This window comes from Suricata suricatta, chromosome 1 (genome assembly GCF_006229205.1).
Source record: "Suricata suricatta isolate VVHF042 chromosome 1, meerkat_22Aug2017_6uvM2_HiC, whole genome shotgun sequence".
In the NCBI taxonomy this organism is placed as follows: Eukaryota; Metazoa; Chordata; class Mammalia; order Carnivora; family Herpestidae; genus Suricata; species Suricata suricatta.
The window spans coordinates 34,818,600-34,844,565 of record NC_043700.1 but is presented as its reverse complement, the minus strand read 5'-3'; the positions used below and the strand labels follow the sequence as shown (position 1 = coordinate 34,844,565).

Here is a 25,966-nt window from a genome sequence, read left to right as displayed (position 1 = left end):
TGAAAGTATTACTCCGTGCCAGCAGGCGTTGTCGGCTCCATGCCCCTGCTATATTTTGTATACTTGTGGAACGAGCAACAATGTCACTAGAAGTGACGAGTGACCACTCTTAAGTGACCTCCCAGGTAAACAACATCAACAATGAGTACAAACCTATGGACCTGAGAGACCAGGGAAGACACGTGAAATGTCTCTGTTGATTCACAGAAATATTTGGATGAGATTTCGCAAGGGACCAAGTTTCTATAATACAAGATGGCACAAGTCAGTCAAGTTGAATTTAATATCATTAATATGACTCATTAGCATGCATAGGTGGCAGGGGGAAACTGAATTATAATTTGAATTCTATCCACTCCACTAAATATATCTGTCACTCTACTCCATGTTTATCTCTTCTCTGCCTTGTATTGTTCTCGTCTTTTGTGCAATCTTTTACAGATAAATATAAATTCATCAGGGTAGTAGTCATACATGTTGGTTTCTTTATATTTTTCAAAATGCCTAGCTTCAGGATTATTTACTACAACTTTCCCAGTTTATGGTCACAGCTCACAGAAGTTAAGTCACTTTCCCAAGTTACATTATATAGCTCAGGTGAGATGGAACACCTGAAGGGTATTCAGGCTGTCCTAATTATAAATCTTTTAAAAAAGTTATTCCACATTCTCTACTTGTTAATTCACTACTCATCTTGCCCATATGTAGCTGGAAGTACTATTCAGCAGCAAAATGGCCACAAGATAGCTAGTCTAATGGAAAAGGAAAGATAATTAACAATGATTAGGTATCTACTCTGTATAAGGAACTATTTTAAGTAATTTAGCCATTTAACTTGCTTGGTCTTTATAACAACTTGTATAGATGTTACTATCATTATTTTATGAATCTAAGTCTGTCTGATTAAAATTCCCTGCTGAAGAAGCCACAAAGCATACCATTGATCTTTGAATAATCAGAAGGCACCATGAACATAGAACTTTCTTGTGTCTGAATTTTCAAAGACGTGTAGATATCATCAAAGAAGTTCAAGTAGCAAAAAAAAAATCTGTCAAGCATCTCTCTAAAGTACATACTTCCCAAAGTAAACCCGGTGGCTATTAAGATTTGAATGGAGATTTTGCCAGGAGATTGGGATGAACCCAGAAGAGATAGTGTGAAGAATTCTTAAATTCCTATCAAATGTGTATAGTTTCTATGTTAGCAAGGAAGCAGCTTTGATCTAACAAACAGATACCCCAGGAAGGAGTTTGGAATTCTTCTGCATATCTCTAGCGTCCTCAGGGTAGAACATAAGGGCATGTCTGTTACTTTGATTCACGTGAAAAGAGCAACATGGGCTCCAGGCAGTGCCAAATGCTTCAGTGTCCAATTTGAACAGGGCAGGAAGTAGCTAAAGATTAACAAAGCAAGCAAACTTGTTTGCTGGATAAACCGATGGGTAAGTTTGAGGCTAACTGCAGGAATTCCAAACTCTTGGTTTGTACTGTGTGGTTTCCATAACAACTAATGACAGAAAATGAGGCAAAGCGGCATGACTCATATGAAATGTTTCTGTCCAGTTCTCAGAGGCCAAATTTGGTCACTGGGAGACCTTTAAAGAATACAATCATCTCTTTCTTACTAGTCACACTCAAAGGGCAAAGTGTTCCTCAGCAGGAGTGGGCTTTCCACCAGAGACCAAGGAGGCAGGCACATTCATGTGTGGGGAACAATGGGGAGTCCCCACAGCTCACGCTCGGCCACTCCCTCCACTGGTCCCACTGTCAGAGATGGTGCATGTCTGCATATTGGAGAACGTCAGAGTGTGCACGGGGACTGATTGGGGTCAGGGCCACAGGAAAATGGACAGCAATTTTTAAGGCAAAGGTCAGCATTGCTGCATGAGCCACCTTCACTTCTATTGCATCAGGGTGGAAGCGGATGCAAGGAAGAGAATGAGGGGGCTCTTCTAGGTCTTAAAAGAAAGTCTGAGGTTTACAGTCTGCAAATCACCTCCCCACCGCCCCGAGCCTACCACTGCTGTACATCATTATCAGGGCTCCCTCTCTGTCTTCACTCTCTGCTGACCTTTTTTGCTTATATCCCACACACTGAGTGTACAGCCTCTCTCTTTGACAAATTATTTTCCTGTTCTGCGCTTCTGGCCACTTTTCCCATAATTTTTATCTTTTCCACATCATTGGTTAGGGTTTCCCTTAATGCCCATTGCCACTATGATTCCCTTATCTTCTCCACTTGCCCCTTAGTCTATCCACTTTGCACATGGCAACCATGGCACACTTTTAAAACTATGGGCCCATTTTGGCATCCTTTTCCATGAAATACTTCACTGACTCTGTATTGCTCTAAGAGTGAAGTTTGAACTGTGCAAGCTCTACTCCAGACACAGGCTTGTCTTCTCCACCAAGCTGCCAAAGCAGCTTTCTTGTCTCAGGGCCTTTGCATGACCGGACCTTTCACACCCCCAGACTCTCTGTTTCTTCCTCTCATCCTTCACCTGCCTGAGATATCCATTAGATCTTCTTTAGAAGTCCCTCTCTCTGAGGTCTTCCCTGATACTTCTCTCATAGCCTGTACTTCAGACCCATCACCATATTCTGAAATGATATATTTATTTATATTTGTGACTTCTCTTTATTCATGCCCACCCAACTTCTTATCCAACCTAGCACAGTATCCAGATACACATATATTAGTATGTAGAAACTACATACAGAGCCCTTACACTGAATTTGATTCTTCTCACTTAAACACAGTGGGGGAGGTATAGGAACATGGAGTATTGGTGGAGTATTAATACTCCTAGGTACTGATTGTCCTCAGGTAAGAGGACAAAAGCACAGCACCCAAAAGATATCTCTTATCTCACTATGTTTGGAACCTGCTGAATCATGGGGAAGGCTATTCAGAGAAGGTTTGTGATGCAAGATCTCCACTATCATATGCACAGAGGAAATGGCCACACTTGTTCTGGCAAACCCTGGTTTTGAATCATTTCCTGTTCACTCCGGAGATGCCCTGAGTGCAGGATGAGACTTACTTGCAAAGGATGTCAGTTCTTAGCAGGTGGGTTTGCCTCTGTGACGTCAGCTCTGCACTGCAGACTGAACTCCATAATCCAAGTGCATTTTTCAGGGAAGCCCTGGGGTTTGAAAGTGGGGAATCAGTTTGAGAGTGACTAACACTGAAGGTCAAAGAGACATTCCCTGTAGAACATTTAGTATGGTGATAATCTGCCTTTATTTTTTTGAGAGCAGTGGCAAAATTACAGAGCAAGTTCATTCAGAAGGAATTTTAAACATAATACAAGATGAAAACTGAAGTCTTTGGAAACTGAAATGTTGATAGTTTCTGTTCCAATGTCTTCAGATGGAAATCAGGATAAAGGGATTGAGAGTAAGAGGACTAGAAATAGTTAAACAAGTCCTTGGTTAGCTCATTCATTCAAGAGTGAGCCTTTGAAATAGGTGAAAATTTCTCCATTATCAAATGAGAAAAATGAAACTGAGCGGTTAAGTGACTTGCCCTGTGTCACAGAACAAGGGAATGAAGGAGCCCCGGTAGAAATGAGTGTCAGGCTCATTTGGGCCAGATTCGTCTCAGGAGAATCCAGACGTGCATTTAACCCAGAGAAACAGTTCATTTACATGTCAGTATGATCAAGATGTTGAGAAACAACACGGAAATGTTTTCCTTTCTAAAATACCAAGTTAAAATAATTGAAATGAAGTGTGCCATTCTCTGTATTGGATAACAAGTTTTAGCATAAATCATGAAAGTGACATTTTTGTAACTCAAAGCAGTCAAATGTTGGCAATTTCAAATTGCATTTGTCTCGAATTGTCTGTCTCTCCTGACATCACTGTAGTTTATTTCTATTTTTAGCATTTAGCACATTGCCAATTACACAGTAGAAACCCAGTAAATGTTATTGAAGGAATGAACAAAGCAAACTTATACTGAGATACAGTCATCCTTGCATGTTATACTTTTTACACAGAGACATAATATTTTAATAAAACAAATGTACCTGAGTGGCTCAGTCACTTAAGCCTCTGAATCTTGATTTCTGCTCAGGTCATGATCTCACAGTTCATGAGATGGAGCCCAGCATTGAGCTCTGCGCTGACAGCAGGGCCTACTTAGGATTCTCTCTCTTTGCCTCTCTGCACCTCCCCCACTCATACACAGGCCCTACGTGCGCAGGTGCATGCACACACACACATTCTCTCTCTCTCTCTCTCTCTCTCTTTCAAAATAAAGAAATAAATAAGCTAAAAATAAATAAATAAAATAGACGGAAGCTTTCTAAAGGTATCTGGAACAGAGGAAAATACGTGGGGTCTAGAGTCAGGAAGACAAGTCAGACTTTTACCTCCCATGCTCACCATGTGAGACCTTGGATAAGTTTTTTATTTGCTCTGGTGATGAGTTCTCTTAGCTGTAAAGTGGGACTGACAGTAGATACCTGCCAGGATTACTGGATTGAACAAAACTCCATTTTCTTTTAATGTTTTATTTATTTTTGAGAGAGACAGCGTGAGCAGGGGAGGGTCAGAGAGAGAGGGAGACAGGCTCCAGGCTCTGAGCTGTCAGCACAAAGCCTGACGCGGGGCTCGAACCCACAAACCGTGAGATCATGACCTGAGCCGAAGTCAGAAGCTCAACCGACTGAGCCACCCAGGCGCCTCCGAAACTCCATTTCTAGCAAGCCAATCTCACAGTGTGTGTGGTGCTATTCCTGACTCACACCCATACTCTGAAATCACCATTTAAACATAATTGTTACTACATAATTCTTCAGAGAAATACATAGAGTCCTAAAAAGTTTATTGTTTGTGACACTGGCTTCAGCTAAGCCACATTTATTAAAATGCTTATAAAGCAATGGAACATATCAAATTATTTTTTAAATGACCAAATAAAAATATAAAAGGAAGCAATATTTCCCAAGTATGATTGTACAAATACCTTAGAATACTAAGTACAGCCTAGTAATATCAGCAAATTCCAGAAAATAAAAATTTAGTTGCTTTTCTTTTGTGGGAGAGGTATCTTTGTAATAAGAAATTCTATTTTAATACTGTAAAAGGGTAAACTTCCTGTGTTCTGAGTTCATTTTCATTGCTCCGCCCTGTGAAGATGATAATGGTCAGCAAAACAGAGCTATTTTGGTACCAAGTAAGGCTGCAAAATCTTCCTCATCAGCAAAATTGAAAGAAGAGGCAAGGAAAAAGCTTTTATGTTTGCAATTAAATGGGCCTCCTTTGATATTTAATAGTAAAAAAAACAAAGCCTTTTGTTGATTTAAAACAATCTGGTATTTTAGGGAAAAAGACAGTTCACATAGAAAAATGTCTTAGATTTTGCTTACTGCTATGTATATACACTTAGTGCAAAATAAAATAAGATGTATTCTTTATAGGGGAAGATTTTCAGGTTACTTGTGGCCCTTCTTTAGTGGAACTACCCAGAATATTGTTCATTTGTTTTTACTTTATCACCACAAGTAAATGAAGATCATAACATAGCTTTCATTTTTAGGGGGTTAACACAGTGCTTTTTATTTTCAAGAATTGAAATTCAGCACCTTTTTTTTTCATTCATTTAGCATTTAACAAATATTTATTATTCACTACATGCAAGACAAGCCCTAGGCTCTGAGGACCCAGTGACCTACAAGAGAAAGTGTCTTGCCTTCATCAAGCTTATCTTCTAGGGGACTTCTCCCATTCTGATGACTATGATCCATGTTTTTTGTAATTCCTGGTGACACACTAGTAAAATGACCTGGCTTCTCTATGTATTTACCTACATGGAGTAAGGCATACACAAAAACACACACACATTTATTCCATATGCGATCATTTTTGAGTTCAATTCAAATTTAACCGAGCAAGTATTTATTAAGGCCCAATTCTGTAACAGACACCATCCTGGAGTTTGGATGAATTAGATTAAGTCTGAGAGTTAGACCAACTCTTTTCCCCAAGGAGCTCACAACTGGGGAAAATGCTGATTCAAAACCCTGAAGCTTAGGAACTACCTCCACTGGGCAGACATTTGACTCAGACCATAAGGGACAGAGAGGATTTGAGTCTGTGGAGGAAAGGGTGTTTTCAGGGCCGCCACCGTGGTCCTGCTGCTCTAAGCTGGGTTTGCGGCATTGGCGTCTCCTGGGAGCTTTTCAGTAGTGCAGAATCCCCAGCCTCCACCGGCCTCCTAAGTCTTCTGAATCTTAACAAGATTCCCAGGTGATCTGTATGCACATGAAAGTTTGGAAGCACCGGGTTAGAACACAGACGATGAGGAGTGTGGGCAGGTCTGAAGACAGGGCCTGGGGTCCTCGAGGCTAGAGCACACAGCAGGTATGAGTTGCAGCCTAAGGGACAGAGTGTGAGAAAAGGTTAGAGTGGAGTCAGACTAGAAATCTCCAGTCAGACTGGCGCATGAACAAATTCCGGGTAATCAGTGCTTCCCTGGGCACGGGCACACACTTCCCCCCACACTTCTGGGTTATTATTGCTGCCTTGTATATTTTTCGTTCCGAGTGCTTACTGCCCCACACTATCAATATTTGCTTACGTGCCCGTCCTCCTCCTGCCCTTCCCCCCAACTGCACTGCTAGTATTTTCAAGCAGAACCTATTCATCTGTGTCTCCTGAACCATGTTTTATAAATGACTGAAGTGACCTAGTAAGTTATAGCTATGCCATCATTAAGAGTGAGGCCATAGTTCATTCCCAAATTATGTACAGTTCAAAACTGTAGTTAGACAATGCTGTCAAACATACATCTATTTATTCGTTTGTTTGCTTGGTTACCTACTTAGTTATTCAATACTTATTTTGCAGAATGCCGGGCATTTTCTACCTTCCCTTTCTGGTGCCTGAGAATTTTTTTTTCCTCCTGCCTCTCAGACTCTTTCCCTATGCCCATCTTACTGCTCTGGACAAAGCATGGGATTGTTGATTACATTATTAGCAACATACTCTGCATATGAATCACCTGCTCAGCAGAAAATGAGATTTCTACTTTCACTAACATATTAAAAATGTTGCTAGCAGTGGATGGCAGAAGATAGTGGGGAGAATGGCTAGCCAAGCTTACCAGGAGTTAAGGCGCACCAAAGCTTCCTAAGAAATGAGTTCTGATTCAGAAGAAGGGGGAGTGGCATTCACAGAAGCAGAACTAGGGTGGGGGTGTCCCATGAAGACAGAGTGAGTGAAAATGACAGAGAGGAATGCTTTGTAACACATTGCTGGTAATAATTCATCTGCACTGTCATGAGTATCAAATAAAAACACAGGTTTTTTATTGAGTCCATGTGAAGGGGCCGAGGTAGAGATGTTAAGAGAGACAGAATCACAAAATGGTTTGCATGCCAGGGTGATGGAGTTGGATTTGATGCTGCAGGCAGTGTGTAGATGTTGAAAGTTTTGAGCAGGAAAGTGATTGTATGGATTTAGAAGGCTAAATCTAGCTATCATGTTAAGAACACAGTGAGAGGTAAGAGCTGAAGATAATGACTTCCTCAACAGCAATGGTGCTCTGGTGGACTGTGCTAGAGGTCCAAGCAAAGTGACTGGGAGAAAATGACCTTTTAGAGAAATAACACTAAAGATTAAGCCAGTGTATCTCCAAGTCCTGTTGATAGCTTCTCTCAACATACCTCTAAAATCCAACTACTTCTCTCCATCTTCCCTCCCATCTACACCAATCTGGGCAACCACAATAGCACCCTAAAAAGCTGTGTCCTCTCATGCCACTGCTACCCACTGGCCCTTTTTACAAATTACTGCCAGATTGACCTTTTATGGCCACACACCAGAATATTGCCATTCTCCAGCTTGACATTCTTCAGTGGCTCTATTTACATGATAACACAATGCAAAGTCTGTAACCTGGCCCCAGATGATTCAGCTCTGTTTCTGTCTTCATTTCCAGTACATGCCATTCTTTCCCCTGCTCTCTGGGCTCTACCAACACCAACTTGTTTTCATTTTCTTGAACAAGTTATGCTTTTCCAAACACAGAGTCTTGTCATAAACTGGTCCCATTCTTTGAAATTCTCTCTTCTTCTTCATTTGTCAGAATAACTTCTACTTACCCTATACATTGAGATTTATATTGTAAGCGAGCCCTTTGGTCAAGTTTAGTCCTGTAAAGTCAGTAGTATTTTGAAAGTCTGTAAAAATAATTAAGAAATTGAATAAGGAGAGCATCTCAAGAAGGGGGAATACTCTTGTTTTGTTTTGAAAATCCATCCCACATTAAAAAAATTTTATGTTTATGTATTTTTAAGATAGAAACAGAGCATGAGCAGAAGAGGGGAAGAGAGAGAGGGAGACACAGAATCTGAAGCAGGCTCCAGACTCTGAGCTGTCAGCACAGAGCCTGACACAGGGCTGGAACTCACAGATCGCAAGATCATGACCTTACCTGAAGTCAGATGCTTAACCGACTGAGCCACCGATCCCACATTTTAAAACTTTTTAAAAAAATATTCATTTATTTTTAAGACAGAGCATGAGCAAGGGAAGGCAGAGAGAGAGGAGGATAGATAATCCAAAGGATCTGACAGCTGACAGCACAGACCCTGATGAGGGGCTCAAACTCACAAACTGCAAGATCATGGCTTGAGCCGAAATTAAGAGTCAGTTGTGGGACACCTGGGTGGCTCAGTCAGCTAAGGGTCTGATTTTGGCTTAGGTCATGATCTTGCAGTTCCCTGAGTCTGAGCCCTGTGGTGGACTCTGTGCTGACAGCTCAGAGCCTGGAGCCTGCTTTGGATTCTGTGTCTCCCTCTTTCTCTGCCCCTCGCCTGCTCACATTCTGTCTCTCTCTCTCTTTCAAAAATAAATAAACATTAAAAAAAAGTTTTTATTGAAATTTTTAATGTTTTTTTTAAATTTATTTTTGAGAGACAGAGAGAGACAGTGCAAGCAGGGCAAGGTAAGAAAGAGAGGGAGGTACAGAATCTGAAGCAGGCTCCAGGCTCTGAGCTAGCTGTCAGCACAGAGCCCAATGCGGGGCTTGAACCCATGAACCATGAGATCATGACCTGAGCCAAAGCCAGATGCTTAATTGACTGAGCAACCCAGGCGCCCCTAAAAAAGTTTTTTTAGAGTAAGATGCTTAACTGAATGAGCCACCCAAGCACCCGAACTATTTTTAAATTGTATTAAAATATACATTTTACTATAAAATATTAAAAATTTACTATTTTAGCCATTTTAAGTGTATAATTCGGGAGCATAAAGGATAGTCACATTGTTGAGCAACCATCATCACTATCCATCTTCAAACCTTCTTCTTCTTTCCAAAATGAAACTGTACCCATTAAAAAATTTTTCCTATTGCTTGCTCACCCAAGGCTCACTCTCTGAATTTGAATGCTCTAGATATCTCATTAAATGGAATAAGACAGTACTTGTCTTTTTGTAACTGGCATATTTCACCTCACATAATGTCTTCAGTATTCACTCATGTTGTAGTATGTGTTCAAATTCCCTTCCTTTTTAAAGCTGAATGATCTCTCACTGTATGGGTATACCACAGTTTGTTTATCCATTTATCCATCAGTAGGCATTTGGGTTGTTTCTATGCTTTGGCTACTGTGTCTTGGATAATACTCTTCTGAGCATGGACATACCAAATACATGTTAAAATCCCTGCTTTCCGTTCTTTGGGTTATATACCCAGAAGGGGAATTCCTGGACCACGTGGTAATTCTACTCTTAATTTCCTGAGGAACTGCCATACTGTTTTCCACTGTGGCCGCACCGTCTGACATCCCCACCATAAATGCGTAAGGATTTCAATTTCTCTGCATCTTCAGCAGCAGCTTATTATTTTCTGTTTGTTTTTTAACAGTAGCAATCCTAATAGGAGTATGGTAGATACTGAATTTTATGAACAGTTATAGATTTAGGTATTAGAAGGGCTATAATCTCATTGAGTCTCAGTCTCTTACATTATTAAAAAGGCTGAAACCAGCAAGTTAAGTGGCTTTCCCCATGACACACGTCAGAATATGAAGATAACCAAGTCTCCTGATTCCCAGTGTTTCATAGAGCCTTTGGACATTGGGGAATCAAAAGTGCTTAACATCAGAGTAAGGGATCTATCAGGGCTGAAATTAAATCAAATATGGGACTGAAGTGAAATTCTTATCTAGTACATCCCTAGTTCTTATGAGGTTAGAACAACATTGGAAAAGTTGGTGACCTTCCTAGACCCTCAGTTTCCTCATCTATAAAATGGAGATAATAAAACTTGCCTTATGAAAATACTGAAAAGATTATAAGTATTCAGCATTCCATGTAGCACTGACACTGCGCAGGGACTTAACAAAACTCTCATTTTTCCCTCAACTGTCAATATCCACTGTAATAGTGGGCACTTGTTAGGTGCTAAACCAAGGCTTGCTTACTTGACTTGTTTTAACAACCAGCAGGGTTTAAAAGGGCCTTAGGCTTAGTTTTATTCTGGTAATTTCTTTTCAGTTTCAGGTGGGTTCTAACAAAAGGTCAGAGGAACAGCAGAAGCAGATGGCTTCCTGAAGCGTGTGCCAAAGGAATTCGTTGTGTGTCTTAGGCGTGACGTCTCCACCCATCACGCAGCTCAGAGGCTCAAGGGCAGATCCCCAACATTGTGCGTGTCCCTTCCTGAGCACTCCCTGGTGCAGACTACAAGTCTGACAAGGAAAATGTGCTGTGATCATCACAAGGCGAGAGAGCAGCTGCTCTAAGGTGGAGTCTATTGTCAAGGCTCTCCTGGTAACAAAAAGAGGAAAAGGCCTATCAAAGCATTTCCTGCCCACAGGAGCCATGTGCTTCCATTAATTCTTCTCCCCAGTCAGTCTGTCTCCCTCAGGCCAATGTCTATCCATACCCACCATCCCAGAGAACAGAACAAGCATTTTTAGCACTTAATTTTACACTCATTCCAAACAGTGTGGTTTTTAATAAGAAGGACTAGCTTGGATTTCAGTGATGTATACTTACATATTTCATAAGGAATGAAAGAGGGTGGTTAGGGCAGTTAGGGTTTTTCAGAATTCTGCCCATACCTGTCAAGCTGCTTTGGCAACCGCGACCGGTACAAAGAGATAATGGTGAAGTTGCTGCCTTCCTGCACCGTCAAGAGATTACAGAAAACAATGAATATTCTCTTGAGTATGATATTGGTAAAATTCACACTTTATGGAAGAGATTAGCTAGCCATGGGAGTCAGTGGAAAAATATTCCCAAACGAATGAGTAAGTTTTGTGAACCAATTAACTAGCCACGGGAGTAAGTAAAAAAACTTTTTTCCTAAATAAGTGAATGAGTTTTATGGACTGATCTGGATTTAATCTTGGGGAAGCAGGCCTGACATGTGACTCATTATTAGGTAAAGTCTGGTTTCTTACACCCTACCCCTCTTCTAGAATGGATAATGTTACAAAGGTGAGTGGTGAACATGGTGTGTACAAATAAGGGAGACTAGAAGGCAGAATTTGGCAAATGTGTATCTAGCCCTTTTGTGATGAGATCCCTTAGGAGCTGATACAGTAGACGCAAAAAATAGTGGAGGATAATCGAGGTGCTGATGTAATGCCCAAGATTTCAATATCACCCCCAAAAACCAGAGACCACGAGGGAGACCGAGTCACGCATGCAAAAAGGGCTGTTTTATTACAGCTTAGGCTCACCGGGCCTAAGTTCGGTCTCACAGCGCAGTGGATCTGTGCTGAGAGCCCCGAGCAAGGGCTGAGTAGGGTTTTTATGGGGTTTGGGAAGGGGGAGTGACAAGAAATCGTGACATCCAATCATCATTGTATAACAGCATTGGCAACAACTTTAACCATACACATTGTCCAGGGTGTTTGTTACTTTTGGTGGGACCCAATTACAACATTTAGGGTATCTTTGAAATTAACCAATTACAGAGCGAGTTCAGGGTCTTGTTTGGTGACTATCGGGTTAACTTTAATATTAGGTAACAGGATCCTATCTAAAGTTCCCATCTGCAGGTCTCACCCTTAGGAATGTGGGGAGAGGTAGCTGGCCTTTCCTGATTGGATATTGCAAAGTGGTTTCCTGCTCTAGGCAATGTGTAACTGCCTAATAGTTCTAGAGAAACTGACCCTTAGACCTTCTAGTTTAGAGGGGGGACCTCTGTCATGGGGAATCTGTTAAGTTCACTTTGTCCTTACACCCTGGCCAACATCCTGCCCATCACCAGACATGGGAGTGAGGTCATACCACAACATGTAGCAAATGGCGGCCTGCCAACTGACCACAGATGTGTGAGAGGATCCACCAGAGGATGACAGAGGACAGGCCAGAAGAACCCCCGGAGCTGCCCCACAGAATCAGGAGCTAAATAGAGCCCCTGTCATTTTAAGTCACTAAGTATGGGGATGGTTTGTTCCACAGCAATAGCTAACTGTTGCAGTGGTCAGTAGATAAGAGGTCTCTGTTGTGGCACTAGTTCTTCAAACCTTACCAAAGCCAGAACAAAGTTGTCCTCAGGGCACTCTCCCTTTCTTTCACTAATCACTTGTCCTCCAGCTTGGCAGTTAAATTTCTCCTATGAATGAATAAACCCTTGGTCCTTGTTTATATTGTGGACTGCAAACGTAATTACGGTGAGTCTTTCTGAGTCTCTCAGTCTCAATTCCCCTGGTATTGAGTAGCTCTCCTCTTTCTTGGCTGAAGGGCAGAGTTTTCAGCAGTGACACACCCAACATGTCCCTGCCCCCTTACCAGCTTTGTCACATTTGTCTAGAAGTTTTACAAACCCCAGATAACGGCAACATCGAGCTTTTACATTCAAAGAGAAAAAAGGATTCAGTTTCTTGCATTAATTTTAAAATAATAAGAAAAAGCTTTAAAAAAGAAGGAAAGTTCACTGAAATAGGTGTGAAATCTAAGCAGCAAGATACAAGATCCTGGTCTTGACATCTTTCAAGAATAATGAGGGTTCCATTTGCCAGGCTGGGTAAACATGGAAGGATCACACATGCCCTTTCGATCCCCAAAGAAGGTGAAGGTGCCAGTATCTGTAACATCCAAATGTATGTAGAATAGAAAAATAATGCTAGTTTGTGCCTACTCAGTGTGACTGGGATCAATTTAAAGTTAAAAACCAGATACTCAGATTGTTATTTTGCTACACATTATCCCACACTTACTTGGCTAACTTATTTTAGTCAATTTATTTTATTGAACGATTATTCATGGATTAATATTATCATAATTGTTGGTATGATATATATAAATATACATTTTAAATATATGTAGACATATACAGAAATATATATAAATATATATTTCCAATTGAAATTAGACAATAGGCAATGGCGTTTGATTCCTAACAACATGTTGCAGGCTTTATTCCGCAAAGCTTCCCACGCTTCTCATGCAACTCTAGATCTGTTCTATTCCTTCTGAAATTCTTTCTATATAAGGTAAGATATATAGAATTATTCTTGTGCTCAGCACAGTCTGTTTTCAATCTGTATGTATCACTTGGAGTTTTTCAACCTTTCTACTCTCTTCGTCTCCCTACTTCACACTCACGCAAATGAAATGCCAAAGTTGTGGCGGTGACCGGTTATATACTAGGACTCTGAAGCTAGAAAGAGAATGGAGGAAAACAAGAACTTTTTACTCTTAGACCCATAACCAGAGATACAAAAAATTATGTCAAAAACAACAATATCAGACATGATCAGCAAACGCAGTTCACAGATGTTCAGAGAACTTGTTCACTTACACTGAACACTCTGAACCCATTCGTGTAAAACGAAAAGTAAACAAAGTGCTAGTGGCAGAAATGCACCGCGGCAGAATGCCTTCCCAGCACGACTCTTGACGTGAACTATGGCTTGGGTCTTGGTTCAGTTGCTTAACACTAATGAGCCTCTGTTGACTGCTCTCCTTTGAGATGCTAAGGAGACAAAAAGGATACAGATGTTGCATGTTCGTTTCATATGTTAATAAATTGATACATCACATCAAACCAACATCTTATGTATATGTGAAGTGTGCACATTCATTCAACATACATTTAATAGGTATCTAACCCATGTTAGACTCTGTGGTAGATGGGTTGTAATGTTCGATGATAAGCAAAACACCATGTCCCCAAGGATCTTACCCTATAGGTATTTAACTTTTGACCATTTTTACATACATTCTCTTATTTTGTGCTTATAACAATCACGAGAAATAAGTGCAGAGGTGTTATGAATTGAATTGTGTCCCCTCTATATTCATATGTTAACATCCTAAACCCACTACCTCAGAATGTGACTGTATTTGGAGATATGGCCTTCAAAGAAGGAGTTGAGTGAAAATAAGGCCGTTAGGTGGGGCCCTAATCCAAGAGAACTGCTGTTTTCATAAAAAGAGAAGAATAAGACAGGGAGAGGGAAGACCCTGTGAAAACACAGAGAAGAGATGGCTGGCTATCCACAAGGCATGGAGACAAGTGGTACTTCGTTATGGCCTCCTTAGCAAACTAATACAGGAAAAAGGGGTCATCCCTCTATTATAGTGGTAACATAAAGCTGAGAGAGTGACCAATTCACTCAGAATGTATGCCTAACTAGTAAATGGCAGAGGCAGGAGTAGAAACCAGCTCTTCCTACACCCTCTACGTGGCTCTGTGTCTCTTTCTATTGTCTACCACACTGCACATCGAACAGTCTAGCCATCTGATGGCCAAGACCAGTGCTAGGAAAAGTTGGGAGCAGATGTGTCTCTTTATCACCCTACCACCTTGGGTTGTTTTCTCCTTCACCAATTTCAGACATCCCTTACCCAGGTTTCAATCTTCCTGTTCTTCTTCCCACTCTCCCCTTAAAATTAAAACTGTGTTATCTCAGTGGAAGATATTTGCTGTCAGGAAAAAAGTGTTTTATTAAGTGCTAGTATGCCAAGTTATCAGTGATTGTTAGTGATTAGTGCTAAACGTTCCTTTTCTAAAGACTAACCTTAAAAGAATAATTTGCCTAAGAAACGAATTCTTCAGGATAGCAGTCAAGTAGTAAATATAGATATGGGAGGGAAGGAGGAGAAAGGCCTTCTATTCATTTGAAAAATGTATTATTATTGCTACGATTATGTGCCTTATGGAAGTTTAGCTAATGGTGATCAGGGGATTTCTTAGAATTTATGGGCAAAGGGAAAATTATGGTATTTGATTAGAAGAGAAAGAATAGAAATAACGTATTACAGGATAAGGTGCTAATCATATCTTGAGTCAACTGTTTGTTTAGTCAAAAATGTACTGAAGCCTGCAATGTTCCTGGGGAGACACGGGTGATTTAACATGAGCCACATGCTCACACTGCACCAGTGGGTTACTTTAATCCTAGGTCAGTGGTTTTCAATCCGACTGTGCAGCAAAATCACCTGAGCAGTGTTTTAAGAACAGAAATAGTAGGTGACCAGCCCCAGAAATTCTGAATCGTTAAATCCAGGGGCCTGGATTTTAAAATGTTCCCCAAGAGATTCTGATAACTGTAGGTTTGCAAACCACTGCAGTGTGGATCTAGTCCATACTTATCAGTTAGGAAAGATGCTCTTACATATCACTTTTATTTACTGTGGCTCTCATGGCTTTCTGGGATCCATGGGATTATCCAAAACTTTTCAATGATAAAACCTGGACATAAATAACAAATATGGACAAATTGCAGGAGAATAAGAGAAGGTAGTGATAGGAAGCAGATTTTCTTCTGGTAAAACACATATGTATCAAAGTAGACAAATATTAGACTGAAACCCAAGGAAAGAAATCACAGAAAAGTTATGAAAGCATCAATCTACACACAATGCAATTATTAAAATTGATGAGAAATTATACTTTCCTCAACATATGTCCTTACTTGGTCATGATTTTTCAGTTAAGAGCAGAATTAACGTGGTAAGAAAAACTTTTAATGCCAAAACTCAAACCCTTTTTAAGTCTTCTTTAAGAAGTGCCATCAACAGAATAAACAACTGTAACATAAAAATTGGTTCCCTACATCTGATGTCTTTCACAGTTAACTGTGGAACCTTGTAAGAATACCCATTACTGGGCCCAGTCCCTGAGAGATTGGGAACAGGAATCTGTATCTTTAAAATGCTATAGGTGAGGGGCACCTGGGTGGCTCAGTCGGTTAAGCATCCAATTTCAGCTGAGGTCATGATCTCGTGTTCATGAGTTCAAGCCCCACATTGTGCTCTGTGGACAGCTCAGATTCTGTGTCTTCCTCTCTCTTTCTGTCCCTCCCCACCTCTCTCTCAAAAATTAATAAACATTTTAAAAACTTCTCTCTCTCTCTCTCTCTCAAAAATTAATAAACATTTTAAAAACTTAAATGCTATCAGTGATTAGGATTCTCACCAACAGTGGAGGCCGTCTCAGTGACTTGGTCATTGCCCGGATGTGGAAGAGCTGGTCAACCATCACCAGCTGGCCCAGCACGGGCACCCACCAACTGAAGAAGAGGCAGGAGCTTCAAACACATAGATGGGTCCACTGAAAGTTGTTTTCCCCACATCCTGCCCTCAGCAACCATGATTAATGATCAAAACTTCTTAATTACCCTCTTGTCTGATTTAAGAGAAATTCCTGCCACACATGGAATACCGATTGATCCAGAAGGAAGTCCTACTGTGTAAGGTGTAAGAGTTATTATTTCCCATTTATGTCAAATCTGAGATCTGGAAGAGGTCACACACATGGTCTAGTCAGATCTAAGGTTTTTTCCTCTTGCAGATGAAATCCAGAGATGGAAAAGAAATTTGCTCAAGGCACAGTTTGGAAAAACCCCAGAACTTCTGCCTCAGTCTGGTGGTGTTGGCTCAATGCCTTGCTGCTGCCCAAAGATGAGGAAATATAGGCTTAAGAACACAAACTGCGGTAAATGGTATTTGTATGGTATACATGTGCATGTGTATTATGTGTATATGTGTATATATGTGTATGTGCATGTGTGCGCAGGTGTGTGTGTATATGTGTGTGTGCATTTTTGTCAATGTGTGTATGTGTGTGTGAATGTGTGTTTATATGTGTATATGTATGTGCACGCACCCAGGGTGTGTGCAAAAGGGAGGCAAGAGATAGGTGGCTACAATAAAACTCTTCAACTCCTCAAGAAAAGTATTTCTGACTTTTTTGAAACACTGCTAAACCATATTGGAACAGGATACTTATTTGCAAAATTCTGTTAAGATAGTTTGCTAATATATAAGCAAAACAAACTACTGTCAATGGGTACATACATTAAAATAGAACACATTTGTGTATGTCTATAATAATCACTTAAAATATCAAGAATAAAATATCTGGAAACTTTGTAGAAAAGTTATATAAGTAAAGAGAGAACTTAGTAGCCATAAATAATAAGATTCATTATAAGGTCAAACATAGTTACAATTTCTTAAAAATTTAATTAAGGTATATACCCATTTGAGTTTCCCTCAGTCTGGACTCCCAACCTTTGCTTCATCCTTTCCATTTAGACCTCAGCTTCCCCATAGTTACCAATTGATTACTGAGCACAAAGGTCCAAGATGTCTTTGCACCTCAGTAGACCAACCGTGAGGCAACAAAGATATGGAAGAAATCAGTGTAAAATCTGTGTATTCAGCTGCTAGACAGAGAGTGCATTTTTTTATTTCTTTTTCTTTTCTTTTTTTTTTTGGTGCTACATTGTTTATTAGGTAAGAATTTTACAAGCACTACTTACATTAGTGGTGATCGCAGACTTTGCATCTTCTCCATGCCACATGGTGAAAACCACCAATAGTGTGGTAGAACTTTCCAAGACCATGGCTCTCATAGTCTACAGATGCCAGCCTTCCCTTCTCCCTGGGCTTGTGGACTGATTTGGTGATCCGATGGGTGTCAGGATTTCTTCTGATAGCTTTCCAGAATGGATCAATGAGAATAATCTCAAAGAATTTGTATGTGGTATATTTGCTAACCCAGCAAGAATTCAGGACTCTCAAAGCCCCACAGTGGCATCCAGCTCTTTCCTCTGCAACAGGCTGAAGGCTTTGGACAAACTTTAGCTGGAAAACACGATGATGAACAAGCTTGCCATGGATCCCACCCTTAGGGACTGGGCATTTGCAGCCACCACATCACACATGAGTCCATTAAATGACTTGACATCAGACTGCTTCTTCTTTCATAGCTCCTGGATGTACTTGTAAGCACACGTCCTTGCTTGTCTGTGAGCTGCTGGCTGCAGCCAACAGAAAGGAGTATCTTATTTTTAAAAATATTAATCATACCTTTTCCTAGGGTCTGATACAGAGTGGTTACGGTAAATGTCGCTCCTCTATTTAAAACTCTTAATGATTCTCTATTGCCTTCATAATAAAATTAAGACTCAAGCTTGTCATTTAAAACCAAGCTTGTCATTTAAAACCTAGTTGCCTTTTTAATTATTGCCCCCAAATGTTTAGGCCCCTGCCATACTGAACTGCTCAGAGATTCTCAGAATGTTCTCACTTTCATGCCTTCTTTCCTTTGAAAATGCTCTACCCAGATGCTGAGGTAAACTTTTCTCTGTCTACTCTCCTTACTAAATCCTACATTGAAACTTCTCCAGGACTCTTCCAGGATCTCCCCAGGTTGGGTTAGATTTCTTCTACTTCTGCTACTCCCAAACACAGACAGACAGACACTCCTCTACCCCACCGCACACACACCTGTGTTCACACAGCATCCTGTTTAAACTCTTATTCTACATATCACTGCATTGTATTTGTTTTAAAATATTTTCTGGCTCCTCTGATGAGGAGAACAGCGATCTATTCCAGTCATGGAGGCCCACACGTATGGGGGCTTACTATATTTTTGTTGCATGAATGTATTAGATATAAACTTAATTCCACTCTACAACTTCCTATGTGTAAGAAAGGGAATTGATCACATAATATGTTGTCTTGGGAAACCCTTGGACTTTAGAAGGGTAGATGAGCTACTACAAAAGGGCACACAATACCTTGACTGTGGTTTAATTATTTGTTTATTAGATGAGGCTTTCCAAGAGACCATCAATTGCATCCTCTGACTACCCTGTAACAACGAGGAAAAAATAAAAGGCACTGTTATATCCTGGGCCCCTTTCTCAATAAATCCCATCTTCTGGAAGCTCCTATGGATATAAATCCTCCTTGCTTGAGCCATAGTGATGAACAGAGGAGCTATTCTCTCAGGGAATAAAATCATGAAGCCACAGTTTCTGATTTCTCCCAATGAGCAAATGGATACCCAAAATGTTGACTGGCAACTGGAAAAGACGTCACATGTGATCTCTTGTTCTAAGTGTTAGCCCAGGCGTTATTTTAACTGCAGATTTGAGAGGCTACATATAAAACCTCTTGATACAATTAAAATGACTGAACTATGGGGGTGCTTGGGTGGCTCTGTCAGTTAAGTGTCTGACTTTGGCTCAGGTCATGATCTCCCAGTTCTTGGGTTCAAGCCCCACATCAGGCTCTGTGCTGACAGCTCGGAGCCTGGAGCCTGCGTCAGATTTTGTGTCTTCCTCTGTCTCTGCCCCTTCCCTGCTTGTGCTCTGTCTTGCTCTCAAAAATAAATAAATGCTAAAAAAATTTTAAATGACTAAACTATGAAGCTTCCCTATACAGAGCAAGTGTCAAATAAACAGGCAAGAGTCACAGAGCAGATAAAAATGATTTCTCAGAGGCTAGGCCTTCCTGTCTTTCTCAATTACTAGCATATAAGAAATTATCATTTTATAAGAAAAAAAGTTGAGTTTCTCCTAGAGAAGCAGTTTAATCTAGTGGCTGGGAGAGAGGATTTAAACAAGGCTCCTTGGATTTGATTCCGGGCCTCTTTAGCTTTGTGTCCTTGGGAATGCTACTTTGTCTCTCTGTGCTTCTGTGTCATTAGTCTATGCACATAATCACATGCATGCACACACATGCTCTTATGTCACAGTACTAAGTGATTTGATGCATAAAAGCACTTCAAAAATTATCTCCCAAATAGTAAACACTCAATGAAATGCAATTGTTGTTATTAGGAACCTAATAATACTAACGTTATTAGGGAACTATTTTATCTTTGCTGCTTTTGCTTTTATATCTTCTATTACAAATTCTTGAGATGTATTTGGCCATCCCTGTGCCAGAGAAGGATTTGTGAGTTGAACTAGTTCTCCCTGTTCTAATGAGGTTTATGTTCATACTCACATTAAATGAGAAAGCATTATGAAGCTAAAAATCATCCTTGTGTAATCTGACTTTTGTTCTCCATGAAGGGGAAAAACAGCATCTTTGTGCAATAATCTACTAGGAGAGTTACTCTTCTCCACACTATTGTGGATTGTATCCCAGTCTCTTTTCAATGTGTTTCCCACGTTATAGTCTTGCAATCAGAAAATAACAATATTATACTGCAAGAAAATTAAGTTAATACATGCTAATTTGCAGGCAGATAAGACAAACATTATAGTCTATTGAAAGCCACAGAGGCAGAGTATATATTAATGTATCAATGTAATAAATTCAAAAATTTAACTATGCTCAGCACCCAAGATATGTGTAAAGTCTTTAAAAAGAATATAAGCCAAATATTTTCATAGAAACAGAGAATATGATGGCTATTCTGGAAGAACACGTTACCAAATTTCCTTCCCAAGTCATCCTTTAATGTCTTTGGGAGGTTAATTCTAGATAGACAGTGAAAATGTGTCATTGACAGACCAGATCAGAGGTAGAAGATTATTCTTAGCATGTAAAAACAAGACTTTAGGTGAGATCATTAAGCAAGCTCAGTTTGCAAACGAGGGGAAATAAGGTCACGGAGCAGAAGCCCCTTTACAGCCTCTGCTTTGGTGACCCCCAAATACCATAATGAGCTGAGCCTTCCACCTGTCAGAGCCTTCCTCTTTTACTCTTTATTTATTTGGATGTCATGGATGTCTTTGCAAATCTGATAGAAATTATAAATATTCCTCCCAGAAAAATGCACACACACACACACACACACACACACACACACATGCACGCACATGCGCATTTCTGCATATTAATTTGTGGCCTTCATGGATACTCTTACATAAAAAATTCGTTTTTAATGGAGTGATTTTATATTATCTTCAGTAAACTTATCAATTGACATTTGAAAACAGATTTGACCATTTCAGTTCCTTTTTAAAAGTGGATTATTTAAAATTCTGACTTGTAACTCCCTCAGAAGATTTTAGATTATTCACTTGTTTTGTTTTACTACAATCAGCAAATTTCAGGAAACTCTGTAGATGCTCCAAAACGTCTAATTTCTGGAAATTTTTATTTCTATACACTAGGAAAGTGCAGTAGGCATTGTTGTATGCCTGCTTAGAAAGATTTTATTATAATTTTATGAGGAAATAAAAATGACTGTAAAGTTATTCTTATATTAGTATATATGGAATAAACATTGATAACCCACAGAACCTTGATCCTAATTTGGACTCCAACCCCAAAGCATATTGCTTTGGGAGAAATAAATGTATAAATGTACATGGTCTCTGTAGACAAAGAGGAATAATTTCCAAAAAGTAGGCAAAAAGGCTTTTTAAAACCCACTCTCAATGGACACAGAAACAACTCTGTTGATGAGTCAATGAATCTCTATCTAGATCTTATATTCTAAAGTTGAGACCCAGAAACTTCTCAGATATTTGATATAATAATTTGTTTTGAAAGTTTGACAATTCATGTAAAGCTACTCTAAAAGCACATTTTACTTTTTGAGAAAAATTTTTAGAAAGGTTTATAATAGTTTTAATAAGAAATATTTACCATCCTACTTTTTCCTTTGAGACCAATCATCAAAGACCAAGAGCAGCTAAGTTTATAATAATTTATTAAAGTTGCATACCATTTGTCATGTATAATAAATTATAGAAACCATAGCATCTTCATAAAGTATTTAGTATATCATACTCACTTCCTAATGCTTACTGCAGTAACTGTAAGGAATCTAATTAGATTATACTGTAGCATTAGAAGATAAAAAAATTATAAAACTTTTTCACAGTACTTTGGATTTATGAAAGACTCTACTATTTTAACTTTTGTATAACAAGTTTGAAATGTATATAAACTTTTTATAAACCAGAGGGTGATTTTACTGAGCTGCTGAAAGTATTGCATAATTTGTAACTTACACCCTTGTGGTGCCCTTTTTCAGGCACTGTAAAAAATGCAAATAAATAATCAATTACTGATCTCTAAAAATCTATACCAATAGACAACATTGAAGCTTGGCAACACTTTGAACATTCAAATAAAAAATGTAGTAAACATCGGAGCAGAGTATTCTTTCTCCCTGCCTCCCCCTCTCCTCCTCCCTCTTCCTACCCACTTTCATTATGGAAAAAAAAGTTCAGGTTGAATTTAAGTCCTAGGGCCTGAGAAAGAGACTCTGCTTGCAGTTCTTCCCAGCGATCTGTTATCTTCAGCCTCAGTCCTCATTACGTCTGTTCAGACTCTTCTCCGGACACCAGCATCGGTCCTTTCCTGCAGGGAGAGTTTTCCAATCCTTGTCGAAAGCATTTTGTTCTCCACTGTAACAGCACAGGCGTGAAATTGGTTGGAGTCTTTGTAACCAGTTTGTTCAGTTCCTTTCCAGCCTCTGCAGTCCTGATGGAAGAGAAGCTTGTAAGGCAGCCACAAAATGCTGCCTGTGTTGGGGTCTCACAAACCCACTCCGTCTTTAAATGTCTATTCTTGGATAATGTCCTTATCCATCCTCTTGCCCTCAGTGAACTTTGATGGAGTATTTCCGCAGTTTCAGAAATTGGAAAAGCTTGTCTTTTGTCCTCTTCTTCAGGGCCATCAGGGCTCGTGTTTTCTCCTCCAGATCTTGATCTATGGCAAAAATGATCTTAGCTCTCTCCTCCGCTTTCTTGTCCCCAGAGTTTTTGAAAAGTCTCTGTAGAGATTCTTGGTCTATGTTTTCAAAGATGTTGGCCACGGCTCTCTTCCGCGAGGCTGTGTCGAAGTGATAGCCGTGGATGGAAGGGCTCACTCGCAGCGAGGTGGACATGGTGATGGTGGCCTGGTGGCTTGGCTTTCATCGGCGTGAGGATCTTTGGGAATTCGGCTCCCGGGCTCTCCAGAGAGTCTGTAGCAAAATCATTCCGGGACTGCTATTTAAAGTGTGAACAAAAGCTCCGGGCTCAAATTACACTGGTGACATCAGAGTGATCTCAAGGAAGAATAATCACAGACAAGTTTAACAGTTGAGTTGCCAATATCCTGTTCTTGTGCAAAACGTCAACAGCTGTGCTCATTGATGGAGCCGGGATGTGGGGATTTCTTTTTACCTCAGCTGTGGCAGTAGGATTATACTGACTTGGGCCCTTCTTTTAAAAATAGCCAAAACCAGGAAAGGGCAAAGGTAAGACAAAAACAAGGTGGCTTAGACTCTCAAAATCTTTCCAAACAAACAACCAAAACAAAGCCTTCTGTTAACTACAGGAAAGTTTTAATTCCTGGAGAAGTCATTAAAGTGTATTCCAAACATTTGGCAGTCCATGCCTGTGCCCTTTGGACATCCCCATCCAGAGCCACTCCACCGCTGCTGAGAGGAAGCTGAAGAATCAAGGACACCAATCTGGAGTACATCTGATTTTAAAGGGGAGTTTACCTACCAAACGCTTGCATGACAGCCTGAAACTGTGACTTTTCAGAGACTGTGCACAAGAGCTACTCTCTAATCACTGAATAAAATTGTAATTGATTTTTATTTTTTAAAGATCTTATTTTTAAGTAATCTACACACCATCCAACACAACCCCAAGATCAAGACTCGAACTCACAACCCCAAGATCAAGACTTACACTCCACCACCGACTGAGCCAGCCATGTGTTCTAATATTGTAATTTAATAGCAATAGACAATATCTCCTTAGGCTTCTGTATATATCAACAATACCTATCAAAAAAAAAGTGGGGAGGAAAAGTCAATCAGGTACTTTACATATATTGTACTTAAAGAAATGAGTTGATTTTTTTTCTTTAATATTTACTTTGGCGCTTCCCAGACTTAGAGCAATACCTTTTTTTGGACGAATTTAAATTTCTTTGGAAGAATTTAAGTTTCTCACTTTCCACAGTATTTAGCTAATCAGTGTCCCCACTAATGTGCAGAGCACTTACATGCAACCAAATGGTAGATGTCAACTTCAAAGGGCCCTGGAGACTTCTCTGCATGCACCTTCTGCCTCAGCTACAGAAGCAGGGCTGACTTTCACGAATTTCCTCTCATTAGTCAAATCAAGTCTAGAAAACGCACAAAGGGAGAGAGTATGGGGAAGATGCCTCACTAGAAAATTGAGTTAGAGACTCTTCCTACACATCCATTAATTCACTCACTCATTAATTCAATCAATATTTATTAAAAGTCTGCTTTTAGCTAGAACATTTTTAGGTACTGGAAATATAACAGTTACCCAAACTAAATCAAACAAAAAGAATCCCTACCTGACTTAAATGGAGTTTACATTCTACCAGCTGTGCTGACAACTCAGAGCCCCAAGCCTGTTTTGGATTCTGTGACTCCTCTCTCTCTCTGCCCCTCCCCCACTCATTCTCTGTCTCTGTCTATAAAATAAAATAAAGACAAATTTTTTTAAAAAAATAAAAAAAGAAAAAGGTACATTTATAATCTGGATGATGTCAGAAAGTACTACCTATTGTGGATAAAAATGTAGTCAAGTTGTACAGAAGAGGAAGGGAGGGTTGAAGTTTGCACAGGATGTTCTGGAGCAGTTTCTCTTAATGTGACATTACACAGAGACATGAACGAAGTGAGGGAGGTAGCTGTGGAGACATCTAGAGGAAAGGTGTTGTAGGCAAAGGGAACAACAAGTGCAGAGGCTGGAAGATAAGAGTGTACATGGAGAATATGGAGAACAATCAGGGGACCAGTGTGGCTGGAGCAGACTGGCCAGAGAAGAAAGGGAGGAGGGGAGGAGGAGACAGCAATGGGGGAAAAGGCAAGAAAAGACTGAGTACAACCTGCAAGACTTTTTCATGGATTGAGGTTTTCCTCTGTAGGACATAGGCAGCCTTGGAGAATTTGAAGCAGAAAAATGATGTGATTTCTCTTATCATTTAAATTATTTCTTAGTAGAGCATACATTTTAGGGAGACAAGCAGGGCATGAGGAGCAAAAGATTGGTCATGTGGCTGTCAAAATAATCCAGGCAAGAAGTAATGAAGGTCACCACTAGTGAGGTCACAGTGCAGGTGGTGCGAGCTGATCAGATTCTGGGCTTGTCGTGAAGGCCAAGTCAACAGGACTGCTGAAGGCTCTGATGTGAGGAACGGAAGACGGGAGCCCAACATGCTCTCCTACTGAAGGATGCTTTTTTGAAAGACATTTCTAGGTGTTAGGCTCCCCGACCGTAATAGTCGCTGCTTAGTCCAGCTTCCCCCGGAAGAGCCCTGTGATCTGCTACCTATTGACTATGGGCAAAGCAGCATATGTGGCCACATTTGTGGCTATTAAAAATATACTCCTTTCCCTCACGGTTAAAAATAGCTATTTTTATATCAGCACGGATTTTTGCTGAATTTCCCTAGGTGCCAAGCACAGTGCCAAAACATTACACAATCCACCTTCTTTAGGGCTTTGCCAACCTTCTCATGCTATGCACTTTCTTGAGGCAATTCTTATAGGGTTCATGCCTTTATTCCCTACCCATTGATTACTCTCAAATTTTAATTCCAGCATGCCATTGTCTTCTGAGGTATATACTCATTTATATAACTAAGTGTTCAATACAAATAAATGCAAATGAGTTACAAACAGTTGTTCAGTTACAAAAGAAATCCAGCTATGATCTCTGATTTCTTCCTCTCTTTTTTTCTCCTATCTAAACTATCTAGATCTCTCTCTGTCTCTGTCCCTGTATCTCTCTCTCTTTCTCTCTCTCTCT

General features: G+C 40.0%; 1 protein-coding gene across 1 annotated transcript; it reads right to left on the bottom strand.

Annotated features, from left to right (window-relative positions):
* Positions 1 to 21,865: 21,865 nt before the first annotated feature.
* TCIM (transcriptional and immune response regulator) lies at positions 21,866 to 23,156 on the bottom strand. The gene has a single exon (XM_029938943.1). The coding sequence runs from the start codon at positions 23,065 to 23,067 to the stop codon at positions 22,780 to 22,782; it is 288 nt and encodes a 95-aa protein (XP_029794803.1). The 5' UTR covers positions 23,068 to 23,156; the 3' UTR covers positions 21,866 to 22,779.
* Positions 23,157 to 25,966: the final 2,810 nt, after the last annotated feature.

What these genes read in the sequence shown, in the direction of transcription:
- TCIM (XM_029938943.1), bottom strand. Translation starts at nt 23,067, where the DNA reads ATGTCCACCTCGCTGCGAGTGAGCCCTTCCATCCACGGCTATCACTTC.